Raw genomic sequence first — 22939 nt, 5'->3', positions numbered from 1 at the left:
CAAACACTTGTTGTCAAGGATGGTCTAGATATACTTGGTCTGGCCCCTCAGCAAAGGGGGTTGGACTTGATGATTTCTCAGGGTCTCTTCCAGCCCTACATTTCTATGATTTCCTAGCTTCTGGGAAGGCCCACCTCCTTCAAACTCTATCTGCAGAGTCTTTCCCTGTGTTAGCCTGTCTCCCTAACAGCTTCTGACAATTGGCCTCTCTTCTCCTGAGAAGCTTTTATTAACTGTTTAGTGTTCTCTTGATCCCCAGGCTGACATACATACAAGGCTTGTAACTTGTTGGAGACACAATTTTCCCAATTGTCTTGTGTGTTTGTGCCTGGATGGTCTTATGTGGGAAGCCATTGTGTTGCCTTCCCTGTTTGTTCTTCCCACAGCCTCTAGATCAGTGCATTCATACAGGAAAGTCTTAACCCAGTATACAATAACTTCCCCTCATTGTGTTAGAGCAACAGGTCAACTATTTACCTATAAGCCCAGCTGTTATATCAGGAGCAACGACTGTTTCTGCAAAACACCCGCTGCAGCCCTCTGTGCAGCAAGATTATGTGATAACACAAGGTGGCCAAACCACCAGCCTAGGTGAGACAGACAGGCACTGGTGTTTTAGTCTAACATATGCCTCAGAGTGGAGTGCAGGGGGGGGGAAGGGGGGTGCTGTGAAAAGAAGTGATGAGTTCAAGTAAATGTTAAACCGCATCCTGTTATGTATCCATTCCCTTGCCTCTCAATCTGCATACAAGGCCTTTTGAAATGTTCCTTCCGCATACACGTATAAGGTATGCATGCTACGTTGTTTGTTGCTAGGTATAAAAAGGCTGCTCCGCACTTGTAAGGGGCTCTCTCTCTGGCATTAGCCGAGGAGAGCGCCCACTCAGCTGACTGGTCAATAAAAACTTAAAGCCATCTTCTAGACTCCCGTGCCTCCTTGGGGTAATTGGGCAGCTCCAGGGGGAAACGAGCCCATTTGGCTAACAATCGACAAGGTCACATACAATGTTGTTAAAATTGTTACTCCTCTGTGTTCTTAGATTGTTTCATGGCATTTCCACGTCTGTCACAAAATTGAGGTTAAATCCCATCATCCATCTCAAAGAGGTTATAATTCCTGAAGTTGAGTCTAGAATTGTTTCCTCCACTCTATTACAAATTTCTGTTAGGCCCTGCTTGGTCTAGAAAATTCTGGCATTGCAGCCACTGGTTGTTTAAACTTAAATGTAACTTTTTCCACCATATCATGGAGGGTTAGATGATACGATTGTAAAAATGCTGCTGAACGGTTAACATTGTTTCATAATTATCAGTTCGCCTGTTGTTCAGTGCTATTCTGCTGCATAATTCAGGTGTAATGTAGAAAACTTTTTGGCTGGGGAGAAAAAAAAGGAACTTGTGAAATTCAGGCCTGGCTGTAACATTATGGAACAAAACAAATGCATTACTGAGAAAGAGAACTGTATTTAATACAATTTAGATCTTAACTAATATAATTGACTTGCCAGTTCTCAACTAGAATGGTGAAATTTGGTACTATCCTAATTTATCATATGATGCTAAATAGGAGGAGAAATCCCAAATCCAAATACTGACCTTTCCATCAGAAAAAAACGGACACATTTTGTTTTAATCACTGAAGTGCCTTTTTGAGATTGTATCAGATTTCAAGACTGTTTTTCTATATGGATCATTGTTTGTAAACTTTGCAGTGATGGTCTAAGGGCAGCTTACAGGAACACCTTATAAAAGGTCTAGAGAACATGACTGGTGAGGGAAGATTTGAAAAAAAATTGGGTTTGTTTAGTCTGGAAAAGAGAAGACAGAGAGGGGACGTAACAGTTTTCATGTACATAAAAGGTTGTTAAAAGGAGGAGGGAGAAAAATTCTTCTTCTTAACCTCTGAGGATAGGACAAGAAGCAATGGGCTTAAATTGCAGCCAGGGAGGTTTAGGTTGGACATTAGGAAAAATTTCCTAACTGTCAGGATGTATCTGTCAGGGTGGTTAAGCACTGGAATAAATTGCCTAGTGAAGTTGTGGAATCTCCATCATTGGAGATTTTTAAGAGCAGGTTAGACAAACACCTGTCAGGGATGGTCTAGAGATAATACTTAGTCCTGCCATGAGTGCAGGGGACTGGACTAGATGACCTCTTCAGGTCCCTTCCAGTTCTATGATTCTATGAAAATTGTCACATAACTGAAAGAAAGGTTGGAATAATTTCTTTACTTCTGATGGCATTACCCACTCAACAGTTATTGCTAATTTATTCCTGTCACAGATTTAACTCTGTGGTCTTTGGTTTATTGAAAATACATCTGAAAAGCAAATGGCATAAAGAACAGTGCTCAAAATGGCAGGTATTCTTACAAAGCACATGAGGAAAGAGCTCTAAATCTGTTTACCTCCTCTCAGAGCCATTTCAAACTGCACAAATAAAACACTGTTGTACAGTCAGTATAGTCAGGCAAAGTAAAAACGTTTCTAGCTGAGGGTACTTCAATTTGCTGAGTACTCTTGTGTTTTCACTGAGTTATGTGAGAATATTTTTTGTTTAAATGTGAAATAGATCCAAGAGCCATGTGTGAAGGTATTTTGTTAGGAAGGATGGTCCAGTGGTTAGGACACTAGTCTATAACCTGGGAGGCCTAGGTTCAATTCTCTGCTCTGCCACAGATTTTCTGTGTGATCTTGGGAAAGTCATTTACCTTCTCTGTGTCTCAGTTCTCCATCTCTAAAATGGGGATAATAGCACTCCCCCCCACCCCCCAGCTCACTGGGGTAGTGTGAAGATTAATATATTAAATAATGTGAAGTGCTCTGAAGTCTGTTGATGAAAAATGATATATAAGAGCTGGGCATAATTATTATCATTTGTTATCATGGGCGGCAAGTATAATAGACCAGGGAAGACTCTGCCTTTCCTGGCTGCAGCCACTGCTGTGGGATGCCGGGCTGGGACCGGCCGGGGCGTCTGCACTAGGGCGACTCTGGGGCGGCCCAGCCCCGGGCCCGCTGGGGCTGCTCGGGTTGAATGCCAGCTTGGGCTGCCCCAGGGTTTTTGTGGGGGCGGGGGTGGGGTAGAGGTGGGTGGCTTGGGGTTCTGGCAGCCCAGGGTTTCTCTCTTCCTTTTCAGAGCCTGATGATAGTAAATACATTTCTTAATGTAAAACATCAATGCCAGAATCAGAAACGGCACAGGATTCTGTAACAGAATATTCATCCATGGAAAATCAGTTTGTAAAAACCCACAAATTAAGAAAGATTATCTTGAAGACAGTTTTTAAATATTTTCAGTCTCTTAATGCTCAAATTGGCTAAACAAGGGAGACTGAGCACTTCACCAGCATACAGATGTGTTGCAAAATGATACCTGCAGTATGTAAATGCAGTTAAACAGCATAGCGTTTTTCACATCCAAGCGAAATTGCAGCAGAATCTTTAAGAAATAACGTAGAATGGGGAACATTACACTTGTATAGGAGGCACAATTTATCTTTAAGAAACAGAAAACCGTAATCCACTCCAGAGGATGAAGTCAATTTTTATTAATAGTTTTTGAGGTCAGAAAGCACCATTATGACTATCTAGGCTGACTTTCTGCATCAATCCTGTAATTTCTGGTTGAACTAGAGTGTTCCTTTAGAAAGGCATCCATTCTTGATTTTAAAGACTTCAAGTGACAGAGTTGCTCCGATGGTCTATTATCTTTATTGTTAAAAATTTGCACCTTGTTTCTAGTCTGAATTTGTCTGGCCTCCGCCTCCAGTTTTTGGATCTTATTATGCCCTTTTCTGCTAGATTTATGGAGCCCTTACCTATCAAAAATATTCTCCCCATATAGGTACCTATAGACTGTGATCAAGTTACCTGTTAACCTGCTCTTGGATAAACTAAAATATTTATCTGTATTTTAGATAACCCTGCTTTCTTATAAATCCATTGAAACCTACTCTTCGGTTTACCCTCTGTTAGACATTCTTTTTGGAACTAGGTCATTTAATACATCACACCTGCCCTCTCTCTACAGGGGCTCCCTGCTTGAAATATTTTATTACTTTCTTGTATGTTGTCATAGATGTACGTGATGCTGAATAGAATTTAGAGATACAATCATTGCCTTGGGTAGTTTGTAGTCAGAGACGTGATGTAATGCTGGAATAGATGACATAGGGCTTGTATGTTATATATAATGTGTATATAGTACATGTAAACTATAGTCAGTTATTGTGTTTTGTGATAGCTTTATATATCTTCTGTATAATGTAATTTATATAGTTCAAAATGTTGTATCTCCTATGATTTAAACTCGCATGAAATCTATGCTTTGTAAATAGTAAAACTTGTATATATTTAGAATTGCTTCCTAGCAGTACAGTTGAGAGTTGATTGGGATGAATTCATTCATTCATTGCAACCCATTGGGATGAAGTAATTTTTAACAATAGAGAAATTAAAACTGCAGTTCACTATTGACAACAGGGTAAACAAAACCAGGATCTATTCCAGGAAACTTTCCACTTTAATTGCTCATAGTAATTGGATGCCTTCAGAAGCTTTTTGAATGCATAGCAACAAGATTCTTATTTAAAGTGTATTTTTCTTTACAGCAATGCTGAGTGATGAAGATAATTGTATGAAGTTGAAAAGTGATCACGTGCCCTCTGTGCAATGGTATAAGCTGGTCATACATGAAGATGAAAAGACCAAGCTGTTTTTTAAAAGGTACTCTCAAGTAAGTGTGTCTCTGTCATGATAAATTAGATTTAAATTGCTGTTTAATCAAACATGCTGCATGGCGTAGGCACTGAAGATACCTCAGTGATGTGTGGTATAAAAGCCTAGGGAATGGAATTGTCACATCTGCCAAAGGGAGTTAGGTACCCAATCACATTGGGATCCAATGGAAGTTGGGTGCCTGTCATTTTTTTTCAAGATGCCAGCCTCTGTCTCTCTTTATATATAATATACACAACCCATTTCCCCCCACCCCGTCCCCAACCTCCCAATAAGAATTTAGCAGCAAATCCTGGAATGTCAGTTTTATTTTGTGCCCAATAAATCATCATGCCAAGACACTTCCATAGTGTGGTACTTGATGAAAATAAAGTACAGTGGAAACGCGTTGTGGATTACTGAATGTTCATTTACTTGCTAAACACAATTGTGTTTTTTAAAAATATTGCACAAAAGATGTTTGTTCCTTGTAGTTAGTTTTAATTTGATAATACTTCACAGCTAGTAGTATATTAATATAAATGCTAAATTATATAAAAATAAATATATATTTGTATTAAGACATATCATTACAGTGTGGGCCATTAAATCTTTGTGAAGTATGGAGAACCTGCCGGTTTACTAGAGTGTGGATTAGCAAACTTTGCTTTTCACATAGAACTTCAGAGCCTAACTTTAGTCACTCATTTGTGAAAATCTTGGCTTTACTATATATTAACTTCTGACATGCAGCAACCAAATATACAGTCATTAGTTTATTAAAAATTATCTATGCTACGCTAAGTGACTGACCATTAATATTTATTTGTGTATAAAAATCCATAAATTGTTATGGTTGGCTTTTGTTCCATAGGAATAAATGAACAACTAAACCTCAAAAATAAATAGCCAAATTTCCTAATAACAAGAAATTATTCAAATTAACTACCAAGTAGAATAAGAACGATATGCATTTGTAATGGTCAATTTAAAAATATTTTTATTTTTTAGCATATGAGTGTTTCTAAGATATCAGTGACCAAATAGCATTTTGCTAACTATTTTTGGTTTTGTTTTTTAACATGACAAATCAGGCTATTGACATTGCAGTGTTACTGTTATACAATAGTCTTTGTCAGAAAGTAGTTAATTAACATTATTTATTCTGTTCTGGGTTAAAAAAAAAAATCAGTTATTCGGAAAATGCCATTTTTATAGCTGAGTATTGGCAAGGACTCCATCAGTCTAAAACACCTTGGCTGTGCCTTCTCAGAAGCAATAGCAGATGAATTGAAACTTTTTTGCAGCAGTGATGATATAACATCAATTTTTTGTCTCTGCAGAACTTGTGTGGTGGGTTGTAAAATGCTGTGCGATTTTTGATTGACCTACATATTTCTAATTAAAAAAGAAAAAAAATCTAACGTAACACACTGGGTTTGCCTATTAGCAAAACTGACTAAATGTGTGATCTTGTTACTGTAGCCTTTGTTTTTCTCATCCCTTCTTCTCTATTGTGTATTACTGTGTCTTGGCAGAATCTTGATTGTAAGCACTTTAATGAAGGGGCATTGCTTGTTGCTTTGTGTGTCTGTATGTATGTATGTATGTATTTATTTATTTATTTTAATTGTAAACCATCTAGCACACTCCTGGATTCTGTAGCTTTAAAATAAAAGGCAAATATAACACATACACTTAGGGTACTTTTGAATAAGCTGAGTTTCCAAAAAAAGGATGCTGTTAAGTAGCATAAAAGTGCTGGATGGTGCATCCACCTTTGAGGCTTAGTCCTCCATTAGCTCAATTTCATGTGAATTAACGCTTAAGTCAAGGTTGTTCTTTGAGTGATGGTCCCTATCTGGATTCCAAACGCAGGTGCGCATGGGTGCCGTGCGCTGGAGCTGGAACTGTTTGCAGTAGTGTCTGTTGACCCACATGTGCATCGTGCGTCAACTGCATGGTACGTCTGAGGCTGTAAGAGGCTGTGCGGGTCGACGCCACTCCAGCTCCCTCTTACCGCCACATGGCCAGAGTCGGAACCCCTCTTTCTCGCTAAGAGAACTGCTCTTGTTTCTGCTGTATATAGTTGTCATCCCTGAGTTTTTAGTAGTTAGCTAGTTTTTCCTTGGACTTCTTCCCTTCAGGGGTTTCTTTCTCCCTGGCCTGGGAACGATGCCCCAACAAGCCGGCTTCAAGAACTGTGACTTGCGCCCTTGTTTCTTTTTCAGTGAGAGACGAGCACATTCGTTGCCTTTATGCCTTGTACTGTTTCTTGTTGCCCGGACTCAAGCAGCTCGTGAACTTTACCTCCGCAAATATCTGATGGAGGAGGCAATGCGCCCACGTGCATAACTGGACACGGCTCCACCAGATCTGCTGGAACAGTGCCCGACACTGGTGGTGAGCGCTTCACTGGGCCCCTTCCGTGTGGCACTGCCGCACCCACCGAAATCCCACTGGGTGCACAAGAAGCATGGGCATAAGAGCGGCTCCCCAGCGGGGACCGCTTTTAAACGCAGTGTTACCTCCCCGAGCCATGTTAGGTTGGGCGAGAAGTTGTGTGCAGTTGTGGATGCTCCTGCTCCTAAGAAGGCTTATATGGAGCACCGCTCCAAATACTGTTGTACGCCACTGGCCCTGTCTTCTGCTCCGGCACCTGGGCCTCCTCCTTTGCCCTCGGTGCCGTCAACACAGCCAGGACCTTCTGGCCTGTCCCACCCAGTCCTGCGCACTCTGGCATGCTTATCACCCCTGATGCCATCAGATGAGCTCATGCTGCCTTTCGTTGGCTCTCCCCTGCGCTCTGGACCCTTGCCTGTTCCGAGACTCTCCTCTCCAGTGGACGAGCCCCTCCTGCTCCATCCTTCGTCGCCGGCTATGGTGACAGACGAGCTCCTTCTAGTTGTTGACCATCCTCTCGGACCTAGTCTTGCGCCACCAATTCCGCCTTCACTGATGGCCCCTCCTCTACTGGACCCCTCTTCGGAATCAGAGTGGTCCTTTGTCCCGGACACAGCCTTCTCTTCTGCCTGGTCCTAGAGCCTTGACTTTCGGCCCCGGTCATACCCACCGACTTGTGGGCCCTTGGCTGACCCATGGTTCCGCTACCCATGGGTACCGCTGATGCCTGGCAATCCCTATGCTTGGCCCTACTGGCCCTCTTGAGACCCCTACCAGGATCGTGGGATGTACTGCCTGCATCACTGCTTATCGGTCACCCATACCGCCATCTTCCACGAGGAACCTCTGGATGCTCCTGCTCCGTCAGCACCAGCCGCGCCATTGACACCTTCAGTCCTCACAGGTGCCTCTTCGTCCCCGGACGATGCCCGCATTCCACCCACCTTCTCCGTGCCTAGCGACCATACCCAATACCAGAGCTTGCTCCGCTGCATGGCTGCTGCATTTAATTTTACAGTGAAAGATGTTCGTGATTCCCAGGACCACTTCCTGGACATTCTCCAGCCTCTGGGGCCTTTCCATACCGCCTTGCCCATCCATGACACCATCTTGCAGCCAGCTCAGGCTGTTGGGCGCATGCCAGCCTCCTATGTCAAAGCGGAAGAACGCTGCTCCTTTGTGCCGTCTAATGGTACAGACTATCTCTTTACCCACCCAACTTCCTGGTAGTCCAAACGGCCATGGAGCGCACCCATCAGCAACACTTTAAATCCACCTGTCCTGACTGCTTTACCAAAAAGCTGGACTTGCTGGGCCGCAAGGTATATTAGTCCGTGGGCCTACAATTCCGCATTGCCAGCTACCAGGCTGTCCTTGCAAAGTATGATTTCCTGTCCTATTCCAAGCTGGCTGACTTTCAGGACTTCCTTCCTCCAGAAAAGCAGCAGGAATTTCAGCATCCGTTGGATGAGGAAAAACTGGTGACCAACATATCTCTCCAAACGGCTGTTGATGCCACTGACACTGCGTCACGCTCCTTGGCATCTGGAGTGGTGCTCCGTCGCTACTCTTGGCTCCAGTCTAGCGGTTTCCCTACGAAGGTCAGACAACTCTTGAGGACCTTCCCTTTGACAATCATAAGCTATTTAGTGACAAGATGGACGAGTCCCTCTGCTCCCTCCAGGACTCTCATGCCACCCTCCAGTCTCTGGCATTTCTATTCTGGCTCCGATCCGCCTTCTGCCCTCATCCTTTTGCCACTTACCAGCCGTACCCTCAATGGCCATCTGACCTGCATCACCCTTGCTCCCAGCGACCTCGATGTTCTTCCTCTGTTGCTTTCATCACCATCCATCTAAGCAACCCTTTTGACTCTTTCCTCAAGAACCGTGAACCCTCCTCCATCCCTCTGGCTACACCATGGATCGGGGTTGTCTTGCCCTCTTTGCTCACAACTGGGGTGGGATCACCTCTGACCATTGGGTGCTGGACATCATCCACCAAGGCCTCCTTATTGAATTCCTCTCCTTCCCTCCTCCTCATCCGCTCAGTGGCCACCCTCTGGACCCTTCCCAGGACCATCTCCTCTGTGAGGCAGCAACCACCCTCCTCTAAAAGAACACCATAGAACCCGTGCTGCGGCGCTACTGTGGCCGTGGTTTTTATTCCCCGTTTCCTCATCCCAAAGAAAAGGGGGTGGTCTTCATCCCATTTTGGATCTCTGCTCCCTGAACAAGTTTATTCACAAGTTTCGCTTCAGGATGGTCACCCTCCCCCTTATTATTACTCCCACTAGGAGTGAGACTCCTCAACCCCACTCTCCAGTCCATCTTTCGTTGGTGGAGCACACTGCACTGGGACCTCTGTGACGTTGGAGAACTAGAAGCCTTCCCCTCTTCTGCTCCCGTTGAGCCCTGGGCCCAGGCTCACAGGGCGATGCTGTGACGGGTTAGATCACAGAACCCCCACTTGGGAGCTCCCACCTGATGCTTAGGACTTCAGTGCCCTGCCCGGTTTGAGCCAGACTCTCTAGCCTACTGCAAACCCAGACCCAGGTCTGAATCACGTCCCCTAAGAGCTGTAGGCTTAGCTGAAAGCAGCTAACAGAAGTGTTCTTGTCTTTAACACTCAGATGCCCAACTCCCAATGGGGTCTAAACCCAAATAAATCCATTTTACCCTGTATAAAGCTTATACAAGGTAAACTTATAAATTGTTTGCCCTCTATAACACTGATAGAGAGAGATGCACAGCTGTTTGTCCCCTAGCTATTAATACATACTCTGGGTTAATTAATAAGTAAAAAATGATTTTATTAAATACAGAAAGTAGGATTTAAGTGGTTCCAAGTAGTAACAGACAGAACAAAGTAAGTCACCAAGCAAAATTAAATAAAACACGCAAATCTATGTCTAATCAAACTGAATACAGATAATCTCACCCTCAGAGATGCTTCAGTATGTTTTTTCCTCAGACTGGACACCTTCCAGGCCTGGGCACAATTCTGGTACAGCTCTTGTTCCAGCTCAGGTGGTAGCTAGGGGATTTCTCATGATGGCTCCCCTCTTTGTTCTGTTTCACCCATTTATATATCTTTTAAATAAGGTGGGAATCCTTTGTCCCTCTGGGTTCCCAACCCCCCCCCCAACCCCCCCCCCCCCCCCCCCAATGAAAAAGCACAAGGTTAAAGATGGATTTCAGTTTAGGTGACTTGATCACATGACACTGTAAGACCTTCATGTCACCCAAGCCTTCATTTCTCCCAGCCTGACTCACAGGAAGGCTTGCCTGCAAACAGAGCAATCCACAGTCAATTGTCCTGGTTGATGGGAGCCATCAAAATTTCAAACCACCATTAATGGCCCACACTTTGCATAATTACAATAGGCCCTCAGAGTTATATTTCATATTTCTAATTTCAGATACAAGAATGATACATTTATACAAATAGAATGACCACACTCAATAGATTATAAGCTTTGTAATAATACCTTACAAGAGACCTTTTCATGAAGCATATTTTAGTTGCATTATATTTACTTATTAGCATATTTTTATAAAATCATATAGAGTGCAACGTCACAGACCACCCTTCTCATTCCCTGGACCTCGGATCTCCACTATGCCTTCCCACCCATTCCCCTCTTTCCCCAAGTCCTGCGCAAAGTGCGGAAGGACTGAGTGACGGTTATCCTCGTAGCTCTCTCCCGACTTCACCAGTATTGATACACCAATCTGTGCTTGCCCTCCGATTCCTCTTCTGACCCTCCCGGGTCTCCTAATGCAGGTGCGTGGCTGGCTGCAGCACTCCAACCCGAGCCCTCTGCACCTCACGGCCTGGTATTTGGATGGGCCTCGCATGTAGACCGGACTTGTTCCGACTCCATCCAAGACATCCTCACTCATAACAGGTACCAATCCAGTTGAATCTGCTATCAAGCTAAGTGGCACCGCTTTACTGCATGGGCACAGTGCCATCACTTCTCTCCAGACTCTGTCTCCTTTCCTGTCCTTCTGGACTACCTCCATCTCTGCCAATCAGGCCTTGCTCGCTCCTCCATCTGCATTCACCTGGAAGCACTCAGTGCCTTTCTTCCTCCTGTGGATGGCTTCTCCGTCTTCACCCATCTGACGACCTCCCGCTTCCTCTGCGGCCTGCTCAATGCTTTTCCCCCCACTACGAAGGCCTATCCCCTCTTCGGTTCAGAATCTGGTTCTCTCTGTGCTCACGAAGCCACCCTTCGAACCCCTCACCACTTGCTCCCCCTCCATCTTTCCATGAAGATGATCTTCTTGGTGGCTATCACCTCCGCATGACATGTCAGCAAACTGGCCGCCATGATGGTGGATCTGCCATTTACCATCTTCCATAAAGACAGGGTCTCCTTACGTCTTTGCCTTGAGTTCCTGCCCACGGTGACTTCCTCCTTTCACTTCAACCAGAGTACAACCAGAGTACACACCTTCCGGTCTTCTGCCCTAAGCCACACGCCTCCCCCATGGAGCATGTATTCCACTCCCTGGATGTCTGCCGAGCATTAGCTTTTTATCTCCACCACACACGTGACTTCCGAGTGGTCCCCGTCGGGCAGCTACTTGGTCCTCTGTCCACACCTTTTCCTCTCACTATGCCATTGCCCCCTCGACGGTGACAGATGCAGCAGCTGGTCATGCTCTCCTACTGACTTGGTCTTCTCGAGAGCCCTTGTGCCCGCTTCCATACTGACCACTGCTCGCTACTCTCCCGCGTTTGGAATCCTGACATAGGGACCATCACTTGAAGAAGAAGAGAAGGTTATTTACTGTAACTGGAGGTTCTTCGAGATGTGCGGTCCCTATTTGGATTCCAATTCCGCTCTTCTTCTCCTATGCTCCGGGCTCCATTTGCTTCCTGGGAGGGGTGTCGGCTGGCACAGCCTCTTAAAGCCTCAAATGTGCCATGCAGTTGATGCATCTGCGGGTCAACAGATACTACTATGAACAGTTCCGGCTCCAGCGCATGGCGCGCATGCTCACCCATGTTTGGAATCCAGGTAGGGACCACCTGTCTCAAAGAACCTCCAGTTACAGTAAATAACTTTGTCTCATACTTAATCCCATCCTTTGTGAGGTTAAAAGCCAGACAATTACATGCCTTCATATGTTGGCAGCACAAAAGACATCTGCTCTTTATAGTTTATTTTAATCCCTTTCGGAACAAGGGAATAAATGTTAATAAACATTGTCTATTAGCATTCTTAGGGAGTAGTTCCCATTACAGGAACTAGCACTGTGGACAGGGGAGCATAAAGTAGTAACTGTTTAATAGTAACAATTTATAATTACTCTCTCCTATGTCACAAATTAAAGGTACTGCTTTGACTGGTGTCTGTGGGGAAGGGATGGTAGTGGAACAAGAGGACAGAAACTATCATTTAAAATACTTTCAAGTGTATTATAACTAGGGCCCTACCAAATTCGTGGCCATGAAAAACGTGTCACAGACGGTGAAATCTGGTCTCCCCCGTGAAATCTGGTCGTTAGAATGCTTTTACCCTATACTGTACAGATTTCCACAGTGAAGACCAGCATTTCTCAAATTGAGGGGCCTGACCCAAAAGGGAGTTGCAAGGGGGGGTCACAAGGTTATTTTGGGGGGGGGGGGTCACAGTATTACCACCCTTACTTCTCGCTGCCTTCAGATCTGGTCAGCTGGAGAGCGGTGGCTGTTAGCCAGGCACCCAGCTCTGAAGGTGGCACCCTGCCAGCAGCAGCACAAAAGTAAGGGGGACAGTACCATACCAGGCCACCCTTACTTCTGCGCTGCTGCCTTCAGAGGTGCTGCCTGGGTGGCTGGATAGTGGCAGCTTCTGCCTGAGGGCCAGGCAGCAGCACAGAAGTAAGGGTGGCAATACCATACCATGCCATCCTTACTTCTGCGCTGCTGCTGGCGGTGGCTCTGCCTTCAACACTGGGCTCCCAGCCAGCAGCTGCCACTCTCCAGCTGCCCAACTCTGAAGTAGTGCCACTGCCAGCAGCAGCGCAGACGTAAGGTTAACAGTACCTCAATGCCCCCCCTGCAATAACCTTGCAACCCCCCCCACAACTCCTTTATTGATCAGGAGCCCTAAAATCAGGGGCGGTTCCAGGCATCAGCGCACCAAGCACGTGCCTGGGGCGGCAAGCAGCGGGGGGCGGCCTGCCGGTCGCTGTGAGGGAGGCAGACAGGCAGCCTTCGGCGGTGTGCCTGCGGGAGGTCCGCCAGTCCCGCGGCTTCAATGGCACTTTGGCGGCAGGTACGCCAAAGGCGCGGGACCAGCAGATCACCCACAGAAACGCCGCCGAATCCGCGTGCCGCCGACTGCCCACAGGGATGCTGCCAAAGGCCGCCTGACTGCCGTGCTTGGGGCGGCAAAAAACATAGAGCCGCCCCTGCCTATTAATTACAAATTAATAGCTGAAATAATGAAATTTACGATTTTTTTTTTAAATCTTATGACTGAATTTGGTAGGGCCCGAACTATAACACTCCATCTAAGGTAACAGCGCTCAGCTGACTGGTAGCTCTTATTACTTATGTTATTCAGATAGTAGTTCCCAGTAATAATACTCAACAGTCACATAGCCCTTTACCATGCTCAAACCACTGAGGAAAACCTGGATTAAAATGATTCTAGGAATGCTGGCTTTTTAATATAGGGCGGAAAGTTAGGTGTTTGGGTGTCTTTTTAAATTTGGGATTATAAATCCTGCATTCTGGCCTTCTAAGTAACCCAAAATAGATTTGGCGGCATCTAAGTGGTGGTTTGGGATTTTAGGCTCTGAAGTTTTCAAATTGTGTTTTCAGCACCAAAAACATTTAAGTATTTTTGATACTGAAAACCCAGTTTGCAACTGCACTCTTTACATGAGTAATGTTTGTTTTGGCCATTTTTAAAAGTGAAGTAAAACTATTATTTTTAAAGAAATCAAAAAGCACTTTAGTGTAGTCCCAAAATGTACAGAGAGCAGCCTGTTGATGTAGTCAAATTTGATGCAGGACACATCAAGGTCATTTAGTTTAAAGTAATCAGTGCAGAACCACACTATAAAGCGAAAGCATCCTTGAGCACCAGTCTCCATACTACACTATTGATCCACTTTAGTGCAAAAAGCTTTGATGGGTTGAGGAAGAGTGTGGTTTACAGCATTAGGACTGTGCAGTATCTCACTGTGGGTTGCACTTAAACGTGCTTCTTTACATTTTTGAACTCGCTCACATTTTATCAGCTTCACAAAGGAGTAGTTCAGAAATAACTCCACTGTGGACAGTGGCCTACTGCCCTAAAAGTAATCAATGGCTCTTGTTCGTTTTAGACGTGTTACACTGTTTGCTGTCGTGGTGTGCTTCCTTTATATCCTCAAGTTAAGTTTTGGCCCTGAAGAATGTGACACGAAGAAAATGCACTATGTGGACCCTGAACGTGTAAAGGTTTGCTATTCTTTATCTGTATCTAGCAAATGTTACTGATGTATTGTGTAGAGTTGGAAAGTTCACTGTAGGACCTGAAGTGATGGAGTTGTAGGCTGAAGTCCTGCAATGAAGGCAGATGAATTTACCTTTCTGTATGCTCCATTACCTGCACTGAGAGGCTGAGGTTTTCAATTCTTATGCTTGTGTAGGCAGTGAGACTTACACAGAGAAAATTATAGAGTTTTTTAGGAATAAAATTGAAGGAGGAAGAAAACAATGGTTTAACATTTGTCATCACAGATATGATACATAGTTCGAAAAAGTTTGACTGCATTAACACAGTGGAAGGTTGCAAGAAAAAAAAAAAAGGACTTAGATATGTACATAGAATTCTGTGGCCTGATTATTTTGCCAGGTGCATGCAAGGAATGCTTTTGACTGTGCTGGAAGTTGCACAATGGGAAGATTAGTCAGACTTAAAAAACAGTTTCTGTAGTGCCACAGTGGAGATTGAGAAGGCTTGAGAGTTGTTCTAAAAACTGAAACATTATGCTTGCTATTACACTGTAACACAAAGGTGCTGATTCTCACCCTGTGTTGGGAAAGAAGGAAGAATTTGATATTCTAAATATCTGCTTAGAATTCTAAAACACCAGGGCCTGTTTAAACATTTTTTGGTACCTGTAGGGTCTATTCTGCACATCTGTGGAGTTCTTGTAATTGCAATTAAAAAAAATCCTTCCCTTTTCCCATTCTCTTTTGTTCCCCTTTTTCAGTAATCTTAACATCAGGCTTGCATTTTTGACTCTCCCACATATATCACACAAACATATCTCTTTGTTTTCTACTTGCCTCTGTTCCTCCCACCTTTCCATTTTGTTCTTGTTTTTATGATAAATCCTCTAATTTGTTGAGGGGTGGTAAAATGGCGTCTTTGCCTTTGAACTGTACTAAAGCTTCCTCCTTGTACCAGACCGCAATTTGTAGGTTCTACTCTCTAAAAATGTGCAGGAGGATCTTGTTTCAGAGAGACAGATCATCATTTATTTGGCAGGGGAAGATTCAGATGAAAGTTAGTACTGTAGGTTTTTATATTGGTACTTCATCTTCATTTTAAGGAGAACTTGAGACCCTCCACTTCTGGGTGAACATTTTAAGCATGGTTATAGTGGGATTTTTTTAAATGACCGTAAACATCTAGATTAAAATCAGTTTGCAAGTCAAAATGCTGCAAGCCCTGTCTTGGATGTGACAGAGTTTTTCTTTCCAGTTTACGTGTCTCTGGTAGTACAGTTTCTGCAATCAAAATTTAGCTGACAAATTTGTACTGATGGATGACCATCTTCCTTTCCCATAGCTGTATTGTCCATGAACAAAAATAACCAGTTATTGCTTGAAAATGTGCAGGAAGCAGACGAACTTTATAAAAAGGTACCATTTTACATAGTAATTTTTCTGACAGCACCTGCACTCTAACTTACTCCTAAAGAAATCTTCCACCTGAAGGATGTAAAAGTTATACTCTGAAATCTGCACTCACGATAACACCACAAACAGGTAGCTTCTTGTTTTAACTGACTAGTTTTAAATTTCCCACAGTTGGTGGTTCAGCTTGGTTTATCTTTCTAAAACCTACACCTGCTAATTTATGGATGTCTGTTGGCCTCCTGGGAGGTTGCTTCAGACAAGATATGCTATATTTGTAATACTGAAATGTACTAGCTTGTGTGACTTAAATTTCATATACCGTCTTGTTTCAGAGAGCACAAAAATATGCCAAACTCATACAGCAAGGAGAATGTCGACCTTCTTTTGTGAAGAAGGAGATGGACAGATTATTTGCTGAGAAGTACAGCGCGAACATATTTCCCTTTGTAACGGAAGATATATTCAGGCATGAAGATGTGTTTAAATACAAACCTCCGTTTGGATTTCACAAGAACTCTCATAAACTTCAGAACCTCTTAAAACTCTTACCTGAGCATGACTTGCCAGAGAACTTGAAATCAAAACACTGTAAGCGTTGTGTTGTTGTAGGAAGTGGTGGAATACTTCATGGATTGGAGCTAGGCCATGTGCTGAATGAGTTTGATATTGTTATAAGGTGCATATTTCTCTTCTGTCTAACGTTACAAAGTAATTTAACATTTGTGTTATTTGCAAACAGCCTCTCTTTTTGGGAGGGGAAAGGGAAGTCTCAAACTCCATTTATTACTTCGTTTATGAAACTGAAAGTAGTTTATTAATATTACTTGTCTTTACAATATTCAAAATATGGTGAATCAGATACACTTACTCAAATTCAGACTGCAGGGACCAGGAATCTGTCATCATTTCAGTGTGCTCTAGACCAGTGGTTCTCAACCTTTTTTGGACCAGGACCCATTTGTAAACATTGATGGCCAGTCCCACTCCAGTAAATAGAAAGTAGAAAACACACGTATTTTGCCTCCAAAATACTTATCACGCACTCTGTGTAGCAGTAACAACAACAATAATAACGAGAATAGTAATAATAAGTGAAAGCAGCCCAATATCGAGAAAGCTAAAGGCAGAAATCAACATTAACAGGAACACATTAATGGTATAATAAATCCTAGGTTCCACTTAATGAGAAACCTGCGCTTGCTTCTCTTTGACATGTTTATCAAAGTTGGGTGTAATTTTAGTCAGCACAATCTGAAGGTTGTGTTCAACATCCGGTCTACTCCTGCTTTTATTCTTCAGTTGAGTCAAGGCAGAGAATCCAGTTCCGCACAACTGTGTTGTACTGAAAGGCAAAATGATACTAATTGCATGGCAAACAAGAGCAGGACAAATTTCCAGCAGCAGCACTGTGCCAAAACTGGGGAATGCTCATTTCAGTGTATTTTCTCTCTAGACTGCGAATGCAAGATCACTCGACCAGCTGAGATTCTTCCTCCTTAGGTAGAGTTGTGTTTTTCAACACAACTCCAAATGGATCCCGTATCCATTCTTTGCCCTTAAGTTGTTCGTCTGGAAAGTAATTGCAGAATCTTGTGTGCCATTTAGTTAAATGAGTACTGATAGTTTTCTTCAGTGCTTCCTGGCTAGTGAAATCTTTCAGATTTTTTTGTTTCTGGATATGTGTTACAAAACATGTCTATCCTATCATTTGAAACGTGTTCGTTCCACAGAGAGAGGGTTGGTTTTTTTTTTAATGCAGCAATTTTGTCAGTTAGCTCAAAGCAGTTGTGCCCTCTGCCCTACAAAGACACATTTAAATCATTCAGGTGATCGAATATATCTGTCAGATATGCAGCACCAACAACCCATTTGTTGTTACTGAAGTGCTCTGCCAGGTGAGACTTTTTTTCTTCAAGAAAAGCTGCCAACTCATTTTTAAGTTTATATACATGAGACAACACTTTGCCATGGGACAGCCAGCAAACCTCAGCATGGTAAAGCAGATGTACATGTGTACTGCCCATTTTCTGACAGAAGACGTGAAAGCATCATGAATTCTTGGCATTTTGTTTGATGTAATTCACTATTTTTACAGCATTTTTTAAGAGTTTTGTGAAGCTCAGGTGCCTTGTCTTTAGCTGCTAATGCCTCCCTGTGCAGGAAACAGTAGTTCCACGTTGCATTGGGTGCTTTCAAAAGGATTCTTAGAGCAACTATTGAATATTTCCGTCATCAGTTGCAACACCAACACACTTCGACCAGCTTAATCCTGCTGACTCCCAGTAATTATCCAGTGTAACAAATATATCAGCAATAGTAGTAGAAATAGGCAAATCTGCAAGAACAGTACTTGTTTAGTGTAAACCACTTTTCCATGCATGCCTCACATAAACCAGCAAGATAGCATGGTTTGATACATCTATAGATTCATCTAATTGTAAAGCAAAACAGTCGCTTACTGAAAGACGATCAGTTGTTTGCAGTTTGGTGTATTCTGAGCTATATCACAGATTCTTCTCCATATTTTATTGTTGGAGAGAGAGAGATTGCTGTTAATTTTTTTTGCCACTGACTCGCCCAACAATTTAGTGCATATGTCGATAGCAGAAGGTAAAATTAACTCCTCAGCGACAGTGTGAGCTTTTTTGCAATGCGGTGTGCAACAAGGTCAGAGGCATGCAGTGTTTGCTCACGGAGAGTAAATACATGTTCATTTTTTTTTGACATTTCCATTTGGCTTTTTCGTTTAAAAAAAATCAAGAGGCTTGTCTTTATAGCTAGACTGCTTTGTCTCCAAATGTCTACATAAATGTGATGGTTTTAGGCTTTAATTTGTTAACAGTTCACCGCAGATGACACACTCTGGCCTGTGTTCACCATTTCGGTCCACGGTAAATGAAAACCCAAACTTTAAGTAAGCAGGGTCGTACCTACAATTACTTTTCTTCTCAGGTTGTGATGAATTCCTATCATTGTTGGTACTTGCAGTTGCAACAGGACAGTTTAAAAATGTATCCATTTCACTAACTAAAGACTCACTTTGTGATTAAAACACATACTCTTCACTTGAAACTCTACTAAGCACTTTTCCCATAACTCTTCCCACCTTGCATTCGATTGGCTAATCGGTAAGGCTAGGTCATGGAGGTCACTGGTTCCGTGATTTTTATGTGACCTTCATGACTTCAGCCCTTGATGGCGGGGCTCAAGGCTTGGGTGGCTGTGAACCTTTTGTACATTTGTGCGACCCACTTTTAGGTAGCAACCTGTGGGTTGAGAAACACTACTCTAGACACCAGATACCACACAATATGGATAATGAAAATAGTGAGTTAGAAATTACTGCAGTCACAGACAAAGCACAACGTACGCATGAAGTTGGTACTACATAAATTCCTAAAGTAAATAGATGTCTGATTATTCTAATGTAGGCTCTTGAAATTACCTGTGCCATCTTCTGGTTATCATGGGGAGTTGATCAGTTATCTTGCTTTTCGAGTATTAAGTGTTCCAGGTGAAAGGGTAAGTGGATCTGTTAGTGTTAGAAAGTATTCTGTTTCAGAGTTGTGATACATAGCTTTATTTTCAATGCACCTGTCTCGTTGCACACTCTGGAAGACACATAGTATAACAGAAGCATAATAAACAGTCAATAAAAATGAAATAAACCACTGTCGTCTTTAAATGAAAAACAATTCTGAGGTTCCAATTAAAAGAGAAAAGGTTTGGGAGTGATGAGATGGGCAAAGAATAATATGGGCTCGCTAGAGGGCATATTAAATACTCATTGGAATTAAAAGATGACAAGTGGAATGTAAAATATAGACTGCTCATTTTAGTGACAAAAGTAAGTCTTGACTGCTTTTTACCCTTGTTAGCCCTGCAGAGATACTACTTTTCTTGTCACCAATAGATTTGCAAGACACTTAAAATTATGGACTGACTAGAGACACTGGATTTATGGCTTATTACAGCCATCTATAACCCACTAATAGCCCTCTTCCCAGCTGCTTCTCCTGCCTTTTCCTCCCTCTGACTGGAAAGGTGTTAACGGGCCACTTTGCCTTGAATAGTCCCTTGAAATATGTGTTAACTTCTTATGCTAAACTATCTGTTCCATCTTGCATTTAGCAGTGACACTCGGATGTTAAAGCTTTGTCTACACTGCACTTTCATTGGTAAAACTGGTCGTTCACGGGTGTGAAAAAACCAAACACCCGAGAATTACAAAAGTGTTACGGACAAAAAGTGCCAGTGTGGACAGTGCTACCGCCTCTCGTTGGGAGCAGATTTATTTTGTCGGCGGGAGAGCTCTCTCTCGCTGACAAAGAGTGGCTACACTGCGCACCTTTTAGTGGCATGGCTGTAGTGGCCCAGCTGTGTTGCTAAAAGGCACATTTTGTAGACATAGCCTTAGTCTACACTACAGAGTTAGGTCAACACATGGCAGCTTAAGTCAATGTAACTATAGAAATGTCTACACTTCAGTTTTGCTCCTGTCACTGTAACTGCCCTGCTACGCTGACTTAACTCCACCTCCAGAATGGCGTAGAGTCAAGGTCGATGTAGTTAGATTGAAGCAATGTCAGTGTAGACACTGTTTTGTGTATGTTGACTGTTCCTGGCTTTCAGGAGCCATCCCACAATGCCTCACACTGACAGTACAATCGATACAAGCACGCCCCGTGAGGAGGCACACTGCTGACACAAGGAGCAAAGTATAGATATACACAAGCAGTGTAATTAGTGCGGCAGCTGTATGCTGACATACGTTAGGTCAATTTAATTTTGTAGTGTACACATGGCCTGAGTTAATTTCCCAGACTTACAGAAGAGCTCTGTTTAAACTTGAAAACTTGTCTCTCTCACCAACAGCTGGTATAATAAAAGATAATACCTCATCCACCTTGTCGCCTAAATTCCAGTCAGTTAGAATTGTGCAAACCCATATAGGACATTGGGATTCCTGAGATGTCATTGATTGGGTAATTTTGACTTGAAGAGCCTTTTATTACTGGTGTTGATATGCAGGAAGCTTGCTGTTTGCCCCTCAGAGCCCTAGTTGAGTTATAGGGCAACAAGAAACATGAACACTGCAATAGTATTTGTACAGTTGCTTTTCAGAACGAGGCCACCCATTGAGGTTTGTTCTTGTTACCAGGGGAGTAATTTATTGATGTATTCAAATAAAATTTGGTGAGCCAACTAAAACTTGTTACTTAGGTATTTAAAGTCACTTGTATGGTATTTTAATGACATCAGATACCATGTTTACATATTGGGTTTTGTTTCCCTTTTTTTAGATTGAATGATGCACCAGTTCAGGGCTACACAGATCATGTTGGTAACAAAACTACCATAAGGATGACCTATCCAGAGGGAGCCCCACTTTCTGAAAATGAATATAACCCTCAGAGCTTGTTTGTTGTTGTCTTATTTAAAAGTGTTGATTTCAATTGGCTTCAAGCAATGGTAAAAAATGAAGCATTGGTAGGTATAAACAGTTGACTTATTGCCTGCATATCTTGGTTTTCTGATGCACAGAAAACTGACTTTCCAGTCCTGTTGCTATTTTACTGTATTGGATTCTTCACAAGCAGTCAGGGTGGGTTGTTTTAAATCAGCAAGCAGGAAACTTTGATTTAAATATTCAGTTTTAATCCTGTTTTGCATTTGTACTTTTGAATGACCTTTCTAAAGAAAGGTTGATTCTCATTGGTTGGTATAACCCTGGTACTGCTTTTCGCTAACCAGGAGGGTACACAATATTTAATAGCACAGAGAGTACACTTATAAAGTTTGCGGATGATACCAAACTGGGAGGATACCAAGCTTTGGAGGATAGGATTAAAATTCAAAATGATCTGGACAAACTGGAGAAATGGTCTGAAGTAAATAGGATGAAATTCAATAAGGACAAATGCAAAGTACTCCACTTAAGAAGGAACAATCAGTTGCACGCATACAAAATGGAAAATGACTGCCTAGGATGGAGTATTGCAGAAAGAAATTGGGGGGTCATAGCAGGCGTGTTGTACGAGAAGTAATTCTTCCGCTCTGCTCCACGCTGAGTAGGCCTCAATTGGAGTATTGTGTCCAGTCCTGTGCACCACATTTCAGGAAGGATGTGGACAAATTGGAGAAAGTCTAGAGGAGAGCAACAAAACTGATTAAAGGTTTAGAAAACATGACCTGTGAGGGAAGATTGAAGAAATGGGGTTTGTGTAGTCTGGAAAAGAGAAGGGGGGGGGGAGATATGATAACAGTTTTCAAGTACATAAAATGTTGTTATAAGGAGGCGGATGAAGATTTGTTCTCCTTAACCTCTGAGGATAGGACAAGAAGCAATAGGCTTAAATTGCAGCAAGGGAAGTTTAGGTTGGACCTTTGGGAAAACTTCCAAACTGTCGGTGGTTAAGCACTGGAATAAATTGCCCAGGGATGTTGTGGAATCTCCAACATGGGAGATTTTTAAGAGTAGGTTGGACAAACACTTGTCAGGGATGGTCTAGAACAGGGATTGGCAACCTTTGGCATGCGGCTCGCCAGGGTAAGCACTGGGCTGGTTTGTTTACCTGCTGCGTCGGCAGGTTTGGCTGATCGTGGCTCCCACTGGCCGCAATTCGCCGCTCCAGGCCAATGGGGGCTGCGGGAAGTGGCGCGGGCGGAGGGATGTGCTGGCCGCCGCTTCCTGCCACCCCCATTGGCCTGGAGTGGCGAACCGCGGCCAGTGGGAGCCACGATCAGCCGAACCTGTGGATGCGGCAGGTAAACAAACCGGCCTGGCCCGCCAGGGGCTTACCCTGGCTGGCCGTGGGCCAAAGATTGCTGATTCCTGGTCTAGACAATACTTAGTCCTGCTATGAATGCAGAGGACTGGACTAGATGACTTCTCGAGGTCCCTTCCAGTCCTATGTTTCTATGACTTGCTTAGGGTTACCATATTGAAACATTTAAAA

General features: G+C 43.2%; 1 protein-coding gene across 5 annotated transcripts in view; it reads left to right on the top strand.

Annotated features, from left to right (window-relative positions):
* LOC117877626 (lactosylceramide alpha-2,3-sialyltransferase-like) overlaps positions 1-22939 on the top strand; it is a 54845-nt gene that overhangs the window by 15456 nt on the left and 16450 nt on the right. For 2 of the 5 annotated variants that reach the window (XM_034770873.1, XM_034770874.1), the window contains exons 2-5: positions 4613-4727; positions 14456-14570; positions 16313-16656; positions 21284-21470. In XM_034770873.1, coding sequence (XP_034626764.1) covers positions 4613-4727; positions 14456-14570; positions 16313-16656; positions 21284-21470 — 761 coding nt within the window. Of the gene's footprint in view, positions 1-4612; positions 4738-14455; positions 14571-15886; positions 15984-16312; positions 16657-21283; positions 21471-22939 lie in introns of those variants that run through there. The other 3 variants (XM_034770875.1, XM_034770876.1, XM_034770877.1) reach the window with 3 other exon arrangements.

Source organism: Trachemys scripta, chromosome 5 (genome assembly GCF_013100865.1).
Source record: "Trachemys scripta elegans isolate TJP31775 chromosome 5, CAS_Tse_1.0, whole genome shotgun sequence".
Lineage (NCBI taxonomy): Eukaryota > Metazoa > Chordata > Testudines > Emydidae > Trachemys > Trachemys scripta.
The sequence above is the reverse complement of the archived record's forward strand: the minus strand, read 5'-3'. Positions and strand labels throughout refer to the sequence as shown.